Here is a 21,055-nt window from a genome sequence, read left to right on the forward strand (position 1 = left end):
TTCAACACAAATGTATTGTATCTCAGTGTGACCGCAATGGAAAATTGTCAAAAATACGCAAAATAATCGCGACAGGTGCGCCCCAGTGAGGTTCCTCCAAAAATTTTAGGTCGCAAATGTTAAGTCGCAGCTTGATCGCAACGACTTCGTCATTTCGTTGATCGGATTCCGGTTGACTTGCATTGTTTTATCTTTACTATCATACTACAGACGTTTGTTTTCTATACATTTATTGGCACAGACGCTCTCGATCGTCTACTCCTTATTTGCCTAGCGAATACGCTGTGAATTGACTTAAAATATGGCTTATTTGCTAGCATGATGTAGCCTTTGGTCGTGCGACTACATGCACACATCGCCCACTTGCGAAGATGGCGCAAAGTGCACCTCGGGACTTTTCACAGAGATCAATAGTACGGTCATCATTGTAACCTTCTTTCCCTTGTTTTTCACCTTAGCTGTTTGTATAAGTAATGTAATAAATAAAAATCACCCATATGTTCTCCATAGTGTGAAACAGTTGTTGACTTTTGTGGGAGTGCGCTGACTGAAATTTCTTCAAGCAGATGTTGGGTTTGTCTAGCGGCTTGATTGGTACAACATTTGTCCTCTGTCAAGAAGAGACTCTTTTTTGTCTGGGTCAACGTCTGTGTCTTCGCACCTATAATTAAGGGCCTTGTGATGCATCAGTTTGACATGTGTCGATAGTTAAAGTGGACAACAGACACCTTAGCTACGCCGCAAACACCATAATTACTTCTCGGAGGATTGCGTCCTACAGACTCTTGTTTTCTACTGCTTCTCTTTCTCTCTCCCTCTCTTTCTCTCTCTCTCTCTTTCTCTCTCTCTCTTTCTCTCTCTCTCTCTCTCTCTCTCTCTCTCTCTCTGTACTTGCAAACTTGTGAATTAGGCATTTACTAGCTATTGTGTCAACTTTTGCCTTTGTGATGTGACACACCCGGTTTTGGCATGGAACATCGTTACATTAATCTGTGTGTTGCTAACCACATCCGCTAGGTAGCGCTCCTGTTGTCTTCGCAACTTACCGACCTTTCACCTTGCACTTATCTTGAAGTGTAGTGTGCTTTGAGGTAAACATTTAAGTGCCATATTAGTTAGGTTAGCAGGCTTACCACTTACCAAGTACCTACATTTGTAGCATTGGAAAACTGCGAGGTCATAAAAATGTTCATATCACATATTGTGATTGCTATGTTTGAATTATGCAATGGTCTTCGCAAAATGTCGCTACTCATCACGTGAAAAGATATTATCTGCAAGTATTTTCTGTTAAGACTTTTTTTACTTGACCCGTTTTAGTTAGCTATTCTGTCTTCAAAGGAATGAAAAATTTTGTGATGTTCCGCACTTATCAACATGGATATAAAATGAATATGTAGGAGAAACATTAACAGTCATTTCCGACGTCCCATAATAAAATTTCCCTCACAGACCACAACTTCAGAATGTGCGTTTTTGAATCGCCCCAACAGCAATGTATTGTCCCCATAAGACTACAATGTTGTTGGTTAGAAATTCTGTCTTGCAATTTCAGTAATCCTCTACTAGGAGAATACATGATTCGCAGATATTTTGAGAAAAATGCGATGGACCAAGGTAAGCCAATGTGTTAAGTTTTATTTACTGGTATCATAAAAGAATTCTTAACACGGGTATCACGTTTCTGCTCGTTATCAATATTTCAACTCGATAAGAATTTTGCCATAAGCCAGTTTTTGTTCAGTTTACCAGGTAAATTAGTCACTGTTTCCCCACGTTGTGTTTTCTGTGTGGTTGGAATACAAAAAAAAGTAACGTAAAGTAGGCACTGGGCTAATGTTGACTGGAACTTCAAATGATATGTTCCCAATCATTCCAGATACTCTATACGAAACAAATTCGGATGGTATAAACAGCTACAGGAAAAGACAAAACACACTTCATGATTTCAAGACCCTGTTAAACACATCGCATACAGTGTACATTGCACATTAGTACTCGTAGTGCCAAAGACATACTTTTCTTACCCCCACCACATATTAATGAAAAACAATGACTCTTACTATACAATACCTACGGTTTTACATAGTATTTGTCGATAAAATTTGGATTCAAATAGGAAACATACGGAGAAATCCTCCTTAAACCTACTTTCACATCGATTATTTTACTACCTGTTGCAAACTTCTGTGTTGCTAAGTTCTGCCATGCATAACATGATTGATTATATTTTCGCCATGTTGTCCGTTGTGAAGTGGTTGCCAGTTTTGGACGGTAATTGTAACCTTTTGCCACAGTGTTGTATCGATTCTACGTACTGGTACAAAACATGTCAAATGTTACACTAATGCCAAACTTTGTTTTCTAAACTATTACAGCAACTAGTTTTGGATTTCTAGCGGGCATAGTAGGCATAGTAGTAGGCATTATGATAGTGAGAGAAATGTTCGCTTTCAGTCAATAGTGACTAATGTAATAGATATTACGCAAGTTCTTACACAAACAGAAGGGGTAGTATGTGCCGCCAATTTTTTCCTTCATTTTCACTAGGTGTGTATACCGCAATGGCATCCCTCTCCCCCTCCCCCTCCTTGCTCACACGAACACACATGAACACATCGCCCACTCTTGCGGAGATGGCGCAAAGTGCACATTGGAACTTTTATAAAAAGATCAATATCTACGAGAGCTTTATCTACGGCCATCATCTGTCCCTTCGAGGTTAGGTACCACCATATTGGACATGTGAGTTGTCAAGGAAAGGCGTCCTCTCTGTGTCTGTTACACCCAAGCCTGTCTTGACATCAGTTGAACGTTCAGGCAGTCTGTAGACAGAAAATAACATTGTTTAATGCTCGGGAAATACAGTAAGTATCACTGGACTGAGACAGGGAAAGCTAGAGAAACCAAATGCAGAGAAACTTAATGGAGAGGAGTAAAGACAACATGTACATGGTCTAAGCAGGTAGGCAGGAATAAGCCTCAACGTCCGCCCCTGTCTGAGCTATATACAGCAGAAAAGAAAAGATAAGTCATTTAACCAAAGACTTTATTCCACAGAAAGCGTTTTTTGCTGAAAAGTTATCTTTAGGAATAAAACAGAATAGAACATCTTTCAGTTGGCCATACCCTGTGTTGTAGAAGTAGATAGCGGGAACCATGAGGACCAGGGCTCCCAGGGAGAACCACGTGGCGTTCCCAGTGTTGACATGGAACTGGAACGGGTCTTCTTCAAACAGGGTCCAGAACAGGAATCCTAGCGGCGTCACAAGGGACTGCAAGGAATTGAACTTCAGCAACTACAATATGCGCGCACATGTACATAAACTGTATTATAAATGACTACATGTTTCAGTAATTCATTCCATGCAGTTTGGGCAACAAAACTTGCTTGTACAACTCAATATTGTAAATGTGTACCGTCGTAATTGACTGCTCCAAATTTGGGCACTTCAAGATCATCGATCACGTACTTTTTAAACAGTAACGTTGTATGGACGGGATAGGGCAGGGCGCAATAAGCCTCACCGTGACCAAGGCGAGCAGCGTCGCTCCCTCAGCGTGCCGCAGTAACAGCCCCCCGCCGAAGTAGCTGACAGCGTACCCCAGGATGAAGACGGTTCCTCTGGTGCCGGGTTCGCTCGAGCAGCCCCGTCCGCCGAAGAAACACAGAAAGCCAAAAGCGACGCTGTGGAAAAAGAACACCATCGCGTCACTTGATCAACAAAAGAATTAAGACATTGTATGTCATGTAGGCTGGTACATTGCGTTGTCAGAAATACGAAACATAGTCTATCTATTTTGAGCCTGATATTTTTCTTGAAAATGCTTAAGTTGGTATCCTGTATTAGTCTCAGTCCAACGGTTAATACAGCGGTTTTGGTCTTTAATATGTCACAGGCTGCCATCGTTGCAAAATCGCGACTATTTAGTTCCAGATGACGAGCTCTTTAGTGCAGCTGAGTAATGATTGTCTCATCTGTGTCTCACTGTTTCCTCTGACTTTGCTTACAAGATATACTAAAGAATCATTCTTACTTTTCCCCGAAGTCGTGTATGTCAGCGCTGTTACCGAAACTGGGGATGATGTCAGTCCAGAACAGCGCGGCTGCGCACAGGAACTGGTACACGGACTCCCAGAAGAGGAACCAAATGAGGCTGATCTGGTCCCGGCGTGCTCCCTTCGTCATCTTCATCACCTTCTCTTCGATCACGTTCATCGCTGCCGCAGGCACCTAATGGTGAAAATTATGACATCATGTGTAATTCCCATCATGCTCCTTGATATCAAAGAAATGCTAGTGACGGCAATGCGACATGCGACATCCCTTTGAAAGGATTTTCTAATCCATCGGGCTTTTAAGTCGCCGAGATGGGGCAGGCTTCGAGCGGGGCAAACTCCCTTCCACTGCAAACTACTTTTCTAGGCAAACACCCTTCCTCAGCAAACTCCCTTCCCGGCATTAGAGAACCTCCAGCTCAGCCAACTTTGTAACTAGCGAACCAGCGCCCCCCTCCCATCATAACTATAAAATAAAAGCCAGCCCCGTTTGAAGTCTGCGAAGAAGGCTAGCAGTAAGAAAAGCAAAGGTTGCTTGCTGACTGAAGTAATTGCATTGATAATTCAAGACTGTAGAATTCCTTAATCCTTAAGATCATATCTTGTAGCCACAGATCGGGATTGGAAAGTAACAAAAGCGCCTACTCACGAATCCAATCATGAAACAGAGCGGCCACAGCACACCGGCAGCACCCTTTGCGCCCGGTGCTGTGTCAGCGCCTAGAGCTGGGATTATCTTGGGCAGCAGACAGATGAAGAGGGACAGCAGGACCAGTATGGAACAGATGAACTTCCGCTGGGTCGGCTTCTTCTTCAGAATGAGGAGTCTGGGGAAGGAACAAACCACAACTCCGTCTGTTGTAAGGTGCACTCACACAAACGTGTATATCAAGTCCGTATGAGGTCCGTTTGGCATTTTTCATACGCAGTCGTGCGCACAATACGCACCTCATGCGCTAACCAATCGTTTTGTGTCAGTTTCATGTACACAGGCATGCACACAGTATACTAGTCAGTACGCGTACGTAAGGTAATTTAGTTCAGTTTAGTCATCCATCTGGTGACGCTATGAAGTCCCTCCAGATGACTGACATAAAATGATTGAGATACGTATGAGGTGCGTATTGTACGCGTGACTGTGTGTGAAAAATAAGGACATACACCTGATATACACGCTCATGTGACTGCACCTTAAGTCATCGGTACTGCTATTTCAATAAAAGAATAGAATATGCCATGATTACCTCAGCAACATTGTGATGGGGATGGTGAAGTTCCCCAGGATGGCCTGCAGGTACGGAGCCGTTCTGGACCCGCTGGAGGCGTTCACTACCAGGACTCCGTTCAAGGCGTCAAACATCCCCACTAGGAACAGCAGGATGTGGGGGAACTTCAGGTCCGTCTCTGTGATATGGCCTACGGTGGGGAAATTCTAAATACTTTACATGGGTGGCTTACTTGGTCATGGGTGGTTTTGTTACGTGACGTAACGTAGCGTAACCTAATACATTATAGGTTAAGTATTTTCCGTACTACCCTAGGCCTGGGTAGCCACATGAGACACCGTCATCCACAAGCGAATGCCAATGATTATGATTGCACAAGGGATACACGAATTTCAGCTATTATGTAAAGGCTAATGAATAGTCTATATACACATGCTCATCTAATCTTTTTATGCAAGTAAAAGAACTGGTGAAAGTAAAGTGACATTTCTGTTGATAGATACGATGAAAGAAACAGACACTTACCCAGGTAAAAAGCTACCGCCAGGCACACGCCAAAGATGACGACAAACGAGAAGCTGGCGAAGGAGAAGACAAAGTACGGGACGATGTGACCCGGTGACGTGCCGTTAGACGTCGTATTGGACGTCCCACCTGTGGCAGCGTCAATCCACAGGGGCAGGGACACATTCTGTGTAACCTGAACGAAATAAACCCATAACATTATGTTCGGGGTTTACTACCGATGAAAGATTATTCTGATGCAATGTTTTCGATGGTGAAATCTACAGGTAGTATTAGTTCTGCGCACCGCCATGCGTCTGTATATGAGCCATTTATCATGTATATCATGTCGAAACTTTTCATTTCATTCTGTGAGTTTTCTTGATAACCAAAGAAACGAATAGGAACTGCAAACAAAACTAGAAAGGTTCACCTTACGTACGTACCTGTCCACTCACGGCAAGAAAGGCGAAAATTATATTGGCTGCCAAGATAGTGGTTTCCCAGCCGAAACAGAGAGTCAGCTTGCGCCGCTGTTCATTAGTGATCTGGGCGGTTCTATCCATCGCGTTGTGACTTTAGATGGTTACAACGGATGTTTGCCAGTTGTATGTTATAAAGCTTCTATTGGGCTGAATTTAAGCTCGCAAAATCTGTGCCAACCCTCACTTGAATCAATCAGTTTGAATAGTCTCTCAAATAACAATTCGCTGTTTTTGACGGCCAGGTCTTATGACACCTTTATTTGCATTGGGTGTGACATTGAATTTGATGCCAGCAACCAATATGATAATCAATATAGAAAACAGCCATAGATATATTCCATTGACCGCTATTGAGTGATGCTATTTCGGGCACTATGGCAGTGTTCGTTGGTCGACCCTGTTCAGCTCCAATACACTGTGTCATCATTTAGATATTTTTCAGAAGCTGACTCTTCATAACAATACCTTTTATGGTCAAAGGATATACGGACCATCGTGTGACCACGTGATGGCCTGATCGATAACCCGATCAGCAACCTACACCTCAGGGAAAAACAATGACAGCATTGTCATTGGCGGCACTTTGATGTGACAGGGATGGCTATGTTAACAATAAGGGTCAGATGTAGTTCAGACAAAGTACGACCGCAGAACTATGTATAATGAATAGAGATAAAGAAGGGAAGAAAGGATGAGAACGAAGGGCATTCTGGCAATAAGAAAGCATTTTATATGTTCGTTTGTTTTTGTTGGTGTGTTTTGCTTTTATTATTCGCGTTCTGTTCTTTGGCCTGGCCACATTTATAAAAAATTGTTGACGCGATGAATGTTGGCATTGCTCGTCGGGTGGACCCTGGCTTGAGAGAGCAGTGCTGTATCTAATCTTCAGAGTCCACTGCCAAAAACGGGCGGAAAAGAAAGTTTCTAGTCGACGGATGGAATAGAGAGGTGAGGTAGATCCCATCTCCGAAGTCTTCTGAGAGAACGATTAGTTAAGTATACTGCCTAACTCGTCGGGCGGAATTGTGAGGCGAGAGAATGCAGGCACGTGTCCGGCCTCGGAGATCCATTGTCAGAAACGGGGCGGACAAGCAAGCTTCCAGTCATCGGATGGGGCAGAGGGTCAAATGAACGTTCTAGAATCCTTCATCGTTAGTTTCAGGGATGTGCAAGCTGAAGACTCCCCAGGAAAGTCATCTACACCCAGCAAGACCATCCAGCCAGCAAGAGCAGACACGAGGGATTTATCGAACTGTCGCATTTCAAACCAGTTTGCCAATAGGACGTAGACTGTTAGGCTAGCCCCTGATTTAGACTAGATCCTCCCGTGTCTAGTGACATATTGGGCTGTAAGCAGTCTCCATTCAGGGCTGATTTGGGCAAGGGTTTCCGCCTCCCCCAAGTTAATCCCTATTTGGCCAAGGTCCTTCTGTAGCATTTGCCCCTGAGGCGTCGCCAAAAAGGTCAACATCCCCCCACGCAAAATAGCAATGGTCTTTACATACATGTTGATCCCCAACTTACGTATATTTGCTATATGTGCATCTCCATAAATGTCAAAACTACTTCTTCCCGTGTGTTGACTTTGGATGTTGCTGACTTGTTTAGCCATAGTTCTATTATTTGAAGTCAAACCCCGCAATAGTAACGTAGGTTTTAGAATCTACTCACTATACCTATACGTCACTATCCTTGGATACGGTTAAAGAACAGTGTTATACTTACTATAGCATGTGGACTTTGAATGAACTTTGCATAGCGGGCTGGGGACACAAGTTATACGGGCTAAGATGTATGTTTACAAAACGGCAAATCAATGGCCTTCATCGCTTGTACGTAAATAACAACGGCAAACTTTGCGAGTGCGGGAAGGATAATTATATTGAATACAAAACGGCGAAAATCCATGCAAGTTAGACATTTACATACCAAATCTACATACTTCGGTGTCTCTTTCTCGTTGAGATGTAAAATATATTGTGAAGATTGAAAAGCGTAGCTTAATCTATACAATTAAAGTGTCGCTACCTGAATTCTGAAATGGAATGGTCCAAGGTAAAGTAACTTTTGAGTTCATTGCCCTTAACTGCCCACGGTCACAAGATAGTCAGCAATTGAGACGCCAGGGCAAGAAAGATAGCATTTCTTCCAACTGGACACAGGGAATCGTGAGTATCATCGTCAGCTTATCAAATATATAGATATCTCCTATTTGAAAGAAGCATGGATTGTGACAAGTAATTAGTACCGACGAAAAACAGCCATTCGGGACAGATAGATATGCCAAGATTGATGTCTTATTCCTGAAGCTCCATTGACTCCACTCCAGTCCAGGATGACAAGATAAAGTATCTACCAATACGTGTTAAAACGGTGCCAATGGTCATTGTTCTCCTGTTTTATTACTGCGTTTCTGATTGCCTTCATGTCAGAAATCAACGACGACATGAGGGTGTGGTGGGGGATTTTGTTACTGGGTGCCGTTGGTGCGAAAGGTATGACAATATATGATATATATCTTACATTATATGGTCTAAACGCGGATTGTTGCTCAACTATGTATCCCTTTGATCACTCAATCGCATTTTAGAATTTGTTGAACAGAACATTCTCTTTTCATATAAATATCAAGTGATTTGACAAGAGCTTATGACAAGCCTTGCCTATTATTCAACAGCTATATAGTTATAGTATTTATCCAGGCATATTTTTCTCCGTTAGTTTGACACAGTGGTACTATTCAGCTTGAATTGTCATTGTCATTGGTAACTCCCAAAATAGAAATTAATGTCTAAAGAGTGAAACAAAGGTAAACTTTTTCAGCTGACGTAACTCTAAAGGTGATAAATGAGATCACAAGACCCACGTGGTCGTACTCCAGGACCGTCAGCGTTCCCGCGGGAGTCAGTGTCTATGAGATGATGTTGCAGGCTCAAACAGACTTCCGTGATTTTAGGTAAAATGCATTTCTGTTATAATTTACCACGAACTTTTCGTATCTTAATTTGAAAATTCCTTAGAATTTGCATTTTAAAGGGAAATAGACAAGATAAAACGAATCCTGAATAGCTAGGAAAATTATCTAAGCGCAAGACATTGAAAGAAAAAGAAGAGAAAAAAGGAACATGAAGTTGAGAGAGGAGACAAATAAGCCTGGGTGCAAACCCTCCGTTTCCTCTATAATGTTTGACATATAGTCTTAATGACAACAACAAAGGTCGCCAGGGGAACGCACCGAAATGGCATCATTTCTTGATTCTTTCCTATGAAGGCCGCCTGTTCTGAAAATATCCGGTTCTTGTTTCCTTTCAGATTCGAGGGTACTTATTACAGTGACCTCAGCAGCCATTTCATCTGTTCCTTCAACAACCTGGCATCCAACGTGACAGGGAATACTTATTGGGGGTTTGAAAACGGCGTCAACTATCAATTCGACAGGGGTGAGTGTAATACGGACAGATGTGTAGTGGTGTAGTGTGAAACTTGGTTTAATAGTGTATGTGTGTGTGTGTGTTTGTGACTGTGAGTGTGTGTGTGTGTGCGTGTGTTTGTGTGTGTGCCTGTGTGTGCGTGTCAGTGTGACATGTCTGTGTGGCATGTGCCTGTATATCTACTGTGTCTGTATCTGCTGTTTCTGCATCACCCCTACACAGTTCTCCCTCACGATGCATTCATACTCTTCGCACACACAGAGAAACACCAACACAGGTGTTAGGATGGGCGCGAGTGCGTGGACACCGCAGGAAGACTTTTATTTGCCAAAGGTACAATCGTAACGAGAACGGCAGTTCGAAAATGCAATAGAACACCGAAACATCAATATCCAAACACGATCATCAAACCAATTCCAAACATATACCAAACATCACGATTTTTCGTAATCGAGTAAGCCAAGCCGTAAAGCACAGCATAAATAGCTGCATACGTTGTTTGCCAGCCACGCAACCCCTAAAAAAACCTCCCGAAAGTACGAAGGCCAAAAAAATGGGGGACGTGCACCAGAGCCTTAGCGCAAGCAACCAATCTTCTCTGGGGTTTCTTTCTGAAAAGAATCACTCCATGTCCTGAAACACACAAAACATAGTTCAAAGAAGTGATTATATTGGACTGTTAAATACAAAACACCAAGTATCAGTCACTTTCGCCAAAGGCAGAAACTTGCTACACTAACAAACATTTCATTACCTTAAACAACGATCTTGTTGCTTCCTGGGTGTCGTGCCAAGCGTCGAATGAACAGACTACTCCTGTAGCACTATAAGTACTTACCATACACCTGTGAATCACGCCCTGTGTGCGTGATCCCACACCTGTGATACACCTGCGTTACTGCAGAAACTCAATTATTTGCTAATTCGTCACGGTAACGAAGTTAGTTCCTCAAACGCAAATAATTATCATTTTCTGCATCACCCCTACACAGTTCTCCCTCACGATGCATTCATACTCTTCGCACACACAGAGAAACACCAACACAGGTGTTAGGATGGGCGCGAGTGCGTGGACACCGCACCGCATCGCGTCGAACGAACAAATCACGGGAAAGTTTCATGCAAGATTAAAAGTCTATCGCCATATAAACAGCCGACCTCTCCTTCAATGATCCACCTTCCGTATCTGTTATACAGTCTGTCTGGAAAACCTGAAAGGGAATGTAGCCACAAACAAGAAACATCATTAACAACAGTCTTTTGCATGTCGAGGTCCAACTCTCCAGCTGTATCATAACTAGGACGCCCAGAAGTGCTTAACTTGGAGCCTGATTTGGTTCTTGTGTGATACTTCTGAAAAGGAATCTGTCAGATGAGAGATCTATACAAGCCAATGTACAAGACTTCTGCAACATGTTGACTGGGCAGTTGACCTTTCCTGTGCGTGCAATAGGTGCCGAGCTGCCATCTCTATACTGATCAGTCTTCCTTGATCCTAAAACAAACACAATCACTTCTCAGATAGAGAAAAATTACATGATAACCATTGTAAAATTCGATGTTCCTCAGCAAACCTGCAGAAGAAGTCGAGAGAAAAGTAAACGTCCTTATAGAACTAAGTTTGAATAAATTGTGTTATGTTCCTGTGCAAACATGACCCAAAGTGTGTTCCTGTACCAGCATGACCAACATATCAGGAGTTATTGGGCATATGAGCTCTTCTGTTGGCGAATGCAGCCTTCTCTATGGAAGAAACAGATGAAAAATGTTGTATCACAAGTTCCCATAAACACAATGCTACATAAAGAGGAAGTGCTTTGAAACTACCACTTTCGGTAATATACTGGCAAACTCACGCCACTTGTTGAACGCAGCCCTTTATTGCGCCACAGTTTTAGGTACTCTCGAAGCTACAGAAACTGGGTAATTTCCCTGCCAGCTCCATCAGATATGTATCCATCAGCTCTGCAGCGTCTTCTCAGATACCGAGCTTGTACAAGTCAGCTCAGACGGGAATATGTAGGAAGAGAAATAATAAAAACAAATGTTAATTATCTTCAACACAAAAATAAGTATGCTGAATACTAATTACTCCTATACTAATCCCGATTAAGACAAATCGTTACCGTGGGCGCTACAATAAAAAGCCAACATAACACAGTCACTGGGCAAATCACAGCATTCACATAGCTGGGCCAATCCACGGCCTGCCCTGGGCATCAAGAGACAGCATTAACATAGCTGGGCCATTCAACGGCCTGCCCTGCCTTAGTGTCCACTCATGACACTATTACATCACACAAACACCACAATGTCTTCTCACTGAACAACTCTTCAATCAACTTGTGTGCATTTTCATCACACTCACTGGGCATCAAATAACAGACAGCATAAACATAGCTGGGCCAATCAACGGCCTGCACTGGGCATCAAGAGACAGCATTAACATAGCTGGGCCATTCAACGGCCTGCCCTGCTTTAGTGTTCCATCATGACATTATAACATCACACAAACACCACAATGTCTTCTCACTGAAGAACTCTTCAATCAACTTGTGTTCGATTACTTCACACATAAATCACAAAGTCTTCTCTCCGAAGAACTCTTACACCAACCTGTGTGAAATGATGTCAGACATACTTCACAAAATCTTCTCATTGAATAACACTTCAACGATCTAGTGTGTCATTACATCAGACATACATCACGATGTTTTCTCACTGAAAAACACTACAGTGAACTTGCGTATCATAACGCCAAACATGCATCACAAAGACTTATCACCGAAAAAACATCAATGAACTTGCTTGTCATAACATCACAGTCTTCTCACTGAAGATCGCTTCAACTATCTTGTGTGTCGTTACCTCAGACATACATCACGGTGTCTTCTCATTGAAGAACATTGAAGAACTTGTGCGCAATTACATCAAACTTCACATGTGAATTTCTTCTCATTGAAGAACACTTCAATGAACTAGACATACATCACAATGTGTTCTCACCGTAAAACACCCAAAAGCACTTGCGTGTCATTACGCCAGACGTACATCACAGTCTAATCACTGAAGAACATCTCAACGAACTCGATTGTCATAATATCAGACAAATCACAAAGTCCTCTCACTGAAGAACTCTTCAACTTGTGTGCAATTACATCAAACTTCACACTTGTAAAACAATGGCAATTTCTTCTCATTGAAGAACATTTCAATGAGCTAGACATACATCGCGATGTACGTGTTCTCACCGTAAAACACCATAACGAACTTGCGTATCATTACGTCAGACATACATCACAAAGTCTTCTCACTGAAAAACACCTCAACAAACTTGTGTGTCATTACTCCAGACGTACACCAGTCTTTTCACTGAAGAACTGTTCCACCAACGTATGTCCAATTCTTCTCACTGAAGAACACTGCAACCAACTTGTGTTCAATTACGTCACCCATCACCGTGAATTGTCACTGGAAAACATTTTAAAAAACAAAAACAACATTATCTCTCAGTTAACTTATCAGCAGAAATGCGTAAAGGCAATCATTCTATCACCAAATTGTGCCGTTTCTAAAGAGGTTCCACGATATTCTTATATCAACACAAAATGTCACTTGTACATCATCATTAAATAACGTTTACATTCACATCAGTACAGTAATAGCGTCAATCCTGTACTTACAACTTTCCCAAACACTTAATAACTTGAAATCAATCTGACCAGCAGAATTCAGTCATAGTTTTGTCCAGCCAAGTCTAAATACGATGCATCGTCTTGTAAACAAGGAGAAAAAACTCTGGAGTTAACCCAATTTTCCTCTTTCTGTTCAAGTGAAAAGCAAATCTGACAACTTGGTGAAGACTTAACTTTCTATCCAAAAAATTAATTCAGGTAGATCGATTTCATGCTCATCCTCATCAGCAAAATTGCTCAAATGAACTGCTATTCCCTCACTGACCTTGGCACCCAAGTCAAATCAAGAACTAATGTTTTTATCCTTGAAAAAACTCAAAGCAAAAACGTGTGTCTCTTCACACTGTCAGTCATCACAATTCTCACAGCGGCATTATATTCACAATGCCATATCACACATTATCCGGTCATTTCCTTTTATCAAACCACTGAACACAAAATATCTTTTAGTTCTCTCCCAGTAGCACTCTGTACAATCTGTGTCATTCCAAGTACATTGAACATAACTACCTAAATCACAAAATCACCACCATGACATTCCGAAGTCACATAGGAATACACCAAACGCGCATCTTCCGAAACCGGAAAACAATTCATTGAACATAAAATACTCATAAAGAATTTTTTTTTCTCATAGCTATGTAGTCTAGCACTTTACAGTACCATAATTAACGTGATTTCATCACAGAATACATCTATCTCATCATAATCCTAAAATCAACCAGGCATTCAAACCTACCTGATCTTCGATAATAGCCACGTGTATAACAGGCATTGTGTACGTCTCTTTCTACAGCTAAAACAAATCTACTAAAACAGAATACAACATGTTCACATTGTATCGACACCAACAACTTAAACCCTTACCAACTGACCATTGCTCTTGGCCAACATAATATAGTAATGGTTCCCAGACACATTTACCTGGATAAGAATCAATTTCGAAATTACCTGAGCAAACGTGCCCTGCTTACGTTTTCCCAAATTCTTTTGCTGCTCAAGTCCAGACACTGGGACATACGTTAGAGCACAAATTAATGTGCGTACCATAGAACAAGAAAAAGTCTTATTTACCTGATGGATGCGTAGCTATAGAAAAGGGATTGCATACAAAAGGACACTTTGAAACTTCTTAAATGCGTCCAAGCTTCCAAGATCAAAAACTGCAGTGGAAACAAAAACACGGTTATTGACAGCACTGGCATTATCAGGCAAACCTGGAAGCATTCCGAAGCCCCAGCCTGTGGAATTCGAAACAAAAATCAAATCAAACTCTCTTGCTTGAATGCAATAGATGCACACGCTTCTGTAAGTACTTATATTGTGGGAAGTAATCCTCAATTTTTCTCCTCTGTAAGCAATTCATAATCCGGGATTCTTGTTGCTTGAAGAAGAGCGATACCAAGTACCTGAAAAGAAATAGCTGGAAAAATCAATTGCCTGGTTAGCGGCTTCCTTATCCTTCCATTCAGTATTTCTTGCCTTTCTTAGCTCCAATGCAAGTACAATTGTTGAACATACGCTTTTGATTGCAATGTTATCCGCTACCTCCTTCCGAAACTAATCTAAAACGGTTAGCCAGCCGGCGTCTGATTTATCAGCCATTAGAAAACCTTTCTATCGGAACGAAATTCCTCACCTTCATTCTAGGAGTCCAGAACTGTCTCTTTGTGTTCTTTCGTCAGTTCAGTTTAGACATGGCGAACAGAAAAGAGCGGTTGTAAACTTCAATGGCCTGGTGGACCGCCTGTGCCTCCATCTTGATGCGAGAAGTAGAAAATCCTTGTTGCTTCCTGGGTGTCGTGCCAAGCGTCGAATGAACAGACTACTCCTGTAGCACTATAAGTACTTACCATACACCTGTGAATCACGCCCTGTGTGCGTGATCCCACACCTGTGATACACCTGCGTTACTGCAGAAACTCAATTATTTGCTAATTCGTCACGGTAACGAAGTTAGTTCCTGCTGTGCCTGTCACACGGTGCCTGTGCACCTGTGGCTTGTATGCCTATATGCACCTAGTGCACGTGTACCTGTGTGCCTAATAGTGTGTCCAGTATCCCGCACGGTGTCTGATACGTCTTGTGTAGCGTACCTGTGTGTCTAGTATACCCTGTGTTTGGTGTCTCTGTGCTTCTGTGCGCCTGGTGTAAATCTGTATCTGGCTATTTGTGACAGGTTGGTGTGTCTTCCTGTGCCCTGTATGCCTATATGATAGGCAAAATCATCTAGACAGAAGGAGCTATTCATTGCCAAATACGTTTTACTGATTTTCCTTGTAGGAGTGGACTTGATTCTTGTCTACGACGGTGACACTATCGTCTTCCGCTACACCAAGGACCAGGGCACAGCCACGCTTGGCTCATTCACTGCAGACCAATGTGCTAAATTCGTGAATTAGGACAGCCCAAGCAACAACAACAAGTTTTCGTGTTGATTTTTGTCACACTTGATTTTACTTGTCAAATGTTGTATGTCCTACCTCTCAAGAATTGGGGCTACGAATGATGGAAAGATATGAATATCAGTTCTGAAGGTGAAATAAAATATGGCATGATATTATTGTGGAACCTGATTTGTTTGTTTTTGTTATGTTCTGGAGAAATGTAGAGAAATGCAGACAGGCATTGGTCACTACCAGTCACATGAAACCACCCAACACGTTTACACATAAAATTGTCGTCACAGTCACAAGACTTTGTTTATCGTCCACCTTTGCCACCTTTGACCTCATTTACCAAGGTCAGCTGTACGATATTACTTACATACAGCACGTCAATGTGAGTGGGAAAAGGTCAGAAAGACCAATTTTATTAAAGACAATTCTTTTACTTACTAGGACCCCCTTCTCATAGTCAGTGATTGCTGAGCGACGATAGAACGACCAAAAGCGGATTTATGTGACAGAGGAGAGAATACAATGTCATGTATTAGCAAGAAACTCAGGGGTCACACAAAATTGGTATGTGCTGTTAACACAACAAACATTTCACAGTAACATTTTACAAGGACCAAACCTATCCAATAATAATTAAAGATCATCATCGCAATCTGTTGTATGTTTTTCCGTCAGCGACACGTATTAGCTATGATCAAGATCTCTGGTAAAAAAACTAGGCTATGGGTAATTGATACAAGTCATTTGTATATTTTCATTTCATTTTTACTGACTCTGAGTGTAGTTCTACAATACTCTTGTAAAGCTAAGGGCACAACCCGCCGTACGTGCAATTTGTCCGTACGTTTTTTTTTTGGAGGCCACGTCCGCCACGTATTTCTGAAATCGTCCAGGCTGTACAGGGCAGGCGCGTCGCCCGTACTGGCAGGTACGGGGGCGAATACGCAGCCCGATGGCATACAAAGTTTTGCCTGCACGTAAAGTTCTACTATACGGCGTATCTGCGTGCTCCAAATTCCGTCGGACTCCCTACGAGTTCGTACGGAGGCGGTACTTACCACTTACGGATCCCAAAAGATTGCCCATGTTTTGGCACGTAGACAGCACGTATTTGCACGTACGGTGGGTAGTGCCCTTAGCTTAAGGCAAGGAAAGCGTAAAACGGACAGAGAACAATTTACTCCATTGAAGTCGACTTACAAATATTCACTTTATAAAATTTGAACGAAAGTAACAGCACACCGAATCTTTTTTACAAGTATTCATCAATGATTTTATCTTGAGGTAGAATATCATGCGCATCTTCGAAGTTATCAGCCAGGGTCATGTAGGGCGGGGTCGTCCATTTGTATCCTAGCAACCGCGTCATCTCTGTTTGAAGAATTTCAGCTTCCTCACGCGTCATGAGGCGAGGTCTTGGGGGATGTCGCACTTCTTTCAGCACCAGGCGAACTTGAAGACGTCTTAATCTGCCTTGCCCTGCTTTCGCCGCTGCTTTCAGTCTCCTGTCGCCGATAGCTGGACCTATGACTAGATCGGTAAGCTTCGGACAACTTCGTACAAACTCGACAATGTTCGTGGGGACGACAGGCTGCTTGTCGGACTGTAAGAACAGCAGTGTCTCCAGGACTTGTGCATGTCGTTCGGCAACCGTGACAAGGATATCCCTCATCTCTATATCGTTTGATACTTTCTTCTGCGCAACCACCAGCGTTTTCAGCTTCATGTTTGCCCGAAGGAAAGACCAAAACTCGGACCTGGTAAGCGCGTATCCCCAGGGACCTTTGACGAAGAAAAGCTCAACTTTGAGATCGGGACACTTTTGGGAAACTCGTTCCCAGGCTGGATGTGAGAACGGGTTATAGTCGTTATAGACCACCAGACTGAGCTGTTGTAGGGAAGGAGCCTCGCTGTGGGACAGGGTGTGCCATAGGCCATCTTGTACGTCAATGTTTGATAGCTTCAGCACTTGTAGACTCTTGAGCTGTAACAATAGAAATGGGCACTTCCAGTTAACAATCAGCATCATTCCACAGAAGTGACATTGTCATTACATCAGTCACGAAAACACACAAGAAATGGAAATTCTAAATGGTTTTGTGTGCTTGCAATTATGTACAGCCCAATCCATTTCACATAGACCGTTAAACTTTCATAAATTTGTTATTATTTGCATTAGAAGCTACGACTTATTAAAAGTTATCAGTCCCAATAGAACTGTTGTATCAACATAAAGTTTTCACCTGAAGAACGGCTGTTGGAATAGCCTTGCGCAGCCTCCCCCGTAAGGAAACCTGCCGAGAGACTGGCTGCCGTCTGTGGCTGAGGTCCAGTCTACGGAGGGACGGTACTTCCTGTAGGGTCTTCAGCAACCATTCGCAGTGCGCGTCGGGAAGGCCTTGAATTGACAGGTGCAACAGATGACGGAGATGCACCACGACCTGGGAAAAGAAATTGAGTATTTGCCTACATGCAGCAATACAAATGTCACAAATCATAGTGATACACAGGGACTGTCATAGTACGAAAAATTTGATCTAAAAATACGATGTAAAGTACTGGGTACAGTATATAGTCTCATTACATGCTCTATCTAAAAATATGACGTCACTGACTGTACCGACAGAAGGTTATGTGCTTAGTCCCTTCCAATAACCCCATGATATGGTCTGTCATATCCGATTAACGAATAGACTATTGTATATAAAAAAAAAACTACTTCATGTCACGCCCGCATGGCTGGCCAATGCGGTCACTCCATCGCCACACTCAAATCCTGTCTCTTTACTGACAGTGTACTAGTACCAGTGTGCACAGCCACCAAGACAAACAGACAGCACACCAAAAATCTATCTGTTTTGACATTGATATTTCTAAAGAAAGAAAGAAATTAATCTTATCCGACAAACAAACAAACATATAAACTAAGACGCACCTTCCGTAAGAACATGACGAGCGGCCAGGTACACTCCTTGTGCTCACACGCAGGGCTCTGCTTCTGTACATGCTGTACGAACTCCAGCTCTAGCGACCTCAGGTTGCCCCTGGCAACCAAATCTGACATGATGTCGTACTGCTGTCGTCTGATCCGCAGTCCTGTGAAGAAAGGATCGTGGCTCCCCTCACACACCAAGGACATGATGATCTGGAAAACAAACACACTTAAAGTCAGTAAAATATAGCAGTCACTACAAACGTCAAAGCCAAACTATTGAATTAACCACCGTCATATGTATGTGCATCCTCCTACGCACATCCAACGGCGAAACCGCCTGTCTGGGTGTACCCTGCTTTCTCAACCGTCACCCTGTGGACGTCCCCTCCAAACCAGCTGTCAGTCAGGTAGAGAATAGGCCTTTCAGTTTTCAAAAGGGGTCTCGCATATATAAGGATAGGCTCATTAATATTGATAAGCAGGGCGGTCAGGAACTAAGGGTGATGGTTGAGAAAGCAGGGTACATCCAGACAGGCGGTTTCGCTGTTGGATATCCCTGCGTAGGAGGATGAATTATATGTAAAACACATAATCTATAGTTGTTACAGCGCTAGCGATACAGGCTTACCTTAACTTTGGTGATAACGTCCCCAAACACGCCTAAAAGCCAACTATGTTTGCTACACCTGAGTTTGAAGTCTATGGCGCACCAGGCGTTATAATCAAACACCACGCGCCTCCCCTCCCACACGGGCGTCATACAGGCGCAGCGCCTCCATGCGGAGCACACTTTAGCGCACCTGCACAGATCGTCCGTGGAGAGGTACATGAAGATTTTAACTAGGACGTCATCCTTCAGCATCGCACTGTTTGGAACATTGGGAGCTGATGAGCCGTTAGTGAAGGACATCCTGTAAAGAGATCGCCGTCGGCTCGGCAAACTACGACGAATCCGAACTTGAAGGTAATCGGGAAGCCGTCGGTAATTGTCTTGTACACATCGCCGACATGGGAAGTTATGTTGAGCCATATGGGGAGTTGGGAATAGTAGACGTGGTAGCACCAAAATAATTGCTCAAAAGTATAGAGAAGTTGTGTGGTTTGCTTTGGATACCGTCTCTGGTTGATATGGGCAAGTGTTCGAGAACATGTCTTTGCCGTAAGTTTTGCATCATTCGAGAATCAACGGTTGATGACGACATGTTTCCATAGAGACGGTATCAACCGTATCAAGGTACTAGAGCCGACCGACACGAAACAGTGAGTGTCCAGATCCACTACGAGATGAACTGATGATGCGTTCACCAAATTCAGATAGTATCCATCACAGTTCGCGTCTGGTACCAGCATAAACTTGTTAATATGTAGTGCATGATCGACCAAATCACGAAGTATAAAAGTGCAACATCTAGGGTGTTGATTTATAGTGTTAGGCCAGAAGACAATTCATGAGTAGTCTCTACATTTAGGCATAGACCGGTGACAAATTTCCCACCCTCACACAGGTAAAACGAACCGTCCCCGGTGCTTACATTACCTTCCGTCGCCAACAAACAGACCTGTCCCCGGAGCTGATATCCACAGAAACGAGGTCTGTCCTTGGTGCTGAACTGGTAACCCGTGAATAATGTTCCGTGATGTTTGACCTTTATGGCAGTATAACAGTTCCTGTAACCATACTAACCATACTAACCTTTGTATGTCTTAAAACATGTCCAAAACTGCTTGTCAACCACTCGATAAGCTCCTGATTTGTTTCCTTCGTGCTCCCGTCATAAGTAAAATCCAACACGATGCGCCTGTGAACCCACGCGGACGCAGAGAGGGCACACCTCCGCCAGTGATGGCACGTCCTGGAAACATTCAGTACCTCTTTTACAGACAACCATCGGAAGATTTCTATGAGTATACTGTAGGGCAGGGTCTGCCACCGTGGAGGGGATACGACACAGTCTGTGTCTATGGAAGGGCCTTCTGGATGCATCTATCACAATGAGTCGCGAAAAATTTACGTTGTCAAACGTTAGAAATGTAAAACTTTGAGAAAACGAAAGGAACATCTTTCTGTTCGGAATTCTATTTGGTTGGCACATGTGGAATATAACATTAAAATGTTATCTCATCAAGTTCTATCTTCTAGAGATTTCTAACTTTAGAACTGAAGTAAGACCCCCACTAAAGTTTAATTGGTATTTCCTTACGTACTGTGATCATAATTGCAATACTTGTAAAGTTAATCGTATTCAAAACTTATAACCTAGATGCCATGACAAAATTAATCATGAATTGTAATGATGGTTTTGATGTACTATCCTAAACG

At 42.7% G+C, this 21,055-nt stretch overlaps 3 protein-coding genes and 1 long non-coding RNA gene across 4 annotated transcripts; 1 reads left to right on the plus strand and 3 right to left on the minus strand.

Moving 5' to 3' along the window:
- Positions 1 to 1,761: 1,761 nt before the first annotated feature.
- LOC118430155 lies at positions 1,762 to 6,446 on the minus strand. The gene is made up of 8 exons (XM_035840865.1): positions 6,237 to 6,446; positions 5,812 to 5,986; positions 5,305 to 5,476; positions 4,710 to 4,887; positions 4,039 to 4,235; positions 3,529 to 3,688; positions 3,130 to 3,275; positions 1,762 to 1,786 (listed from the first exon to the last, which is right to left on the minus strand). The coding sequence occupies exons 1-8, from the start codon at positions 6,354 to 6,356 to the stop codon at positions 1,762 to 1,764; spliced, it is 1,173 nt and encodes a 390-aa protein (XP_035696758.1). The 5' UTR covers positions 6,357 to 6,446.
- Positions 6,447 to 8,342: 1,896 nt separating this feature from the next.
- Positions 8,343 to 15,964, plus strand: LOC118430648. The gene is made up of 5 exons (XM_035841631.1): positions 8,343 to 8,443; positions 8,708 to 8,770; positions 9,099 to 9,231; positions 9,588 to 9,715; positions 15,685 to 15,964. The coding sequence occupies exons 2-5, from the start codon at positions 8,722 to 8,724 to the stop codon at positions 15,801 to 15,803; spliced, it is 429 nt and encodes a 142-aa protein (XP_035697524.1). The 5' UTR covers positions 8,343 to 8,443; positions 8,708 to 8,721; the 3' UTR covers positions 15,804 to 15,964.
- LOC118430649 lies at positions 9,987 to 15,360 on the minus strand. Its single transcript, XR_004832881.1, has 2 exons — positions 13,912 to 15,360; positions 9,987 to 13,177 (listed from the first exon to the last, which is right to left on the minus strand). It is a non-coding gene; the product is annotated as an uncharacterized LOC118430649 (long non-coding RNA).
- A 2,061-nt stretch (positions 15,965 to 18,025) lies between the features above and the next one.
- LOC118430157 (F-box only protein 39-like) lies at positions 18,026 to 20,823 on the minus strand. The gene is made up of 3 exons (XM_035840866.1): positions 20,429 to 20,823; positions 18,736 to 18,945; positions 18,026 to 18,241 (listed from the first exon to the last, which is right to left on the minus strand). Exons 1-3 carry the CDS (start codon positions 20,717 to 20,719, stop codon positions 18,026 to 18,028), a joined length of 717 nt encoding a protein of 238 aa, XP_035696759.1. The 5' UTR covers positions 20,720 to 20,823.
- Positions 20,824 to 21,055: the final 232 nt, after the last annotated feature.

This window comes from Branchiostoma floridae, chromosome 14, assembly GCF_000003815.2.
Source record: "Branchiostoma floridae strain S238N-H82 chromosome 14, Bfl_VNyyK, whole genome shotgun sequence".
NCBI lineage: Eukaryota > Metazoa > Chordata > Leptocardii > Amphioxiformes > Branchiostomatidae > Branchiostoma > Branchiostoma floridae.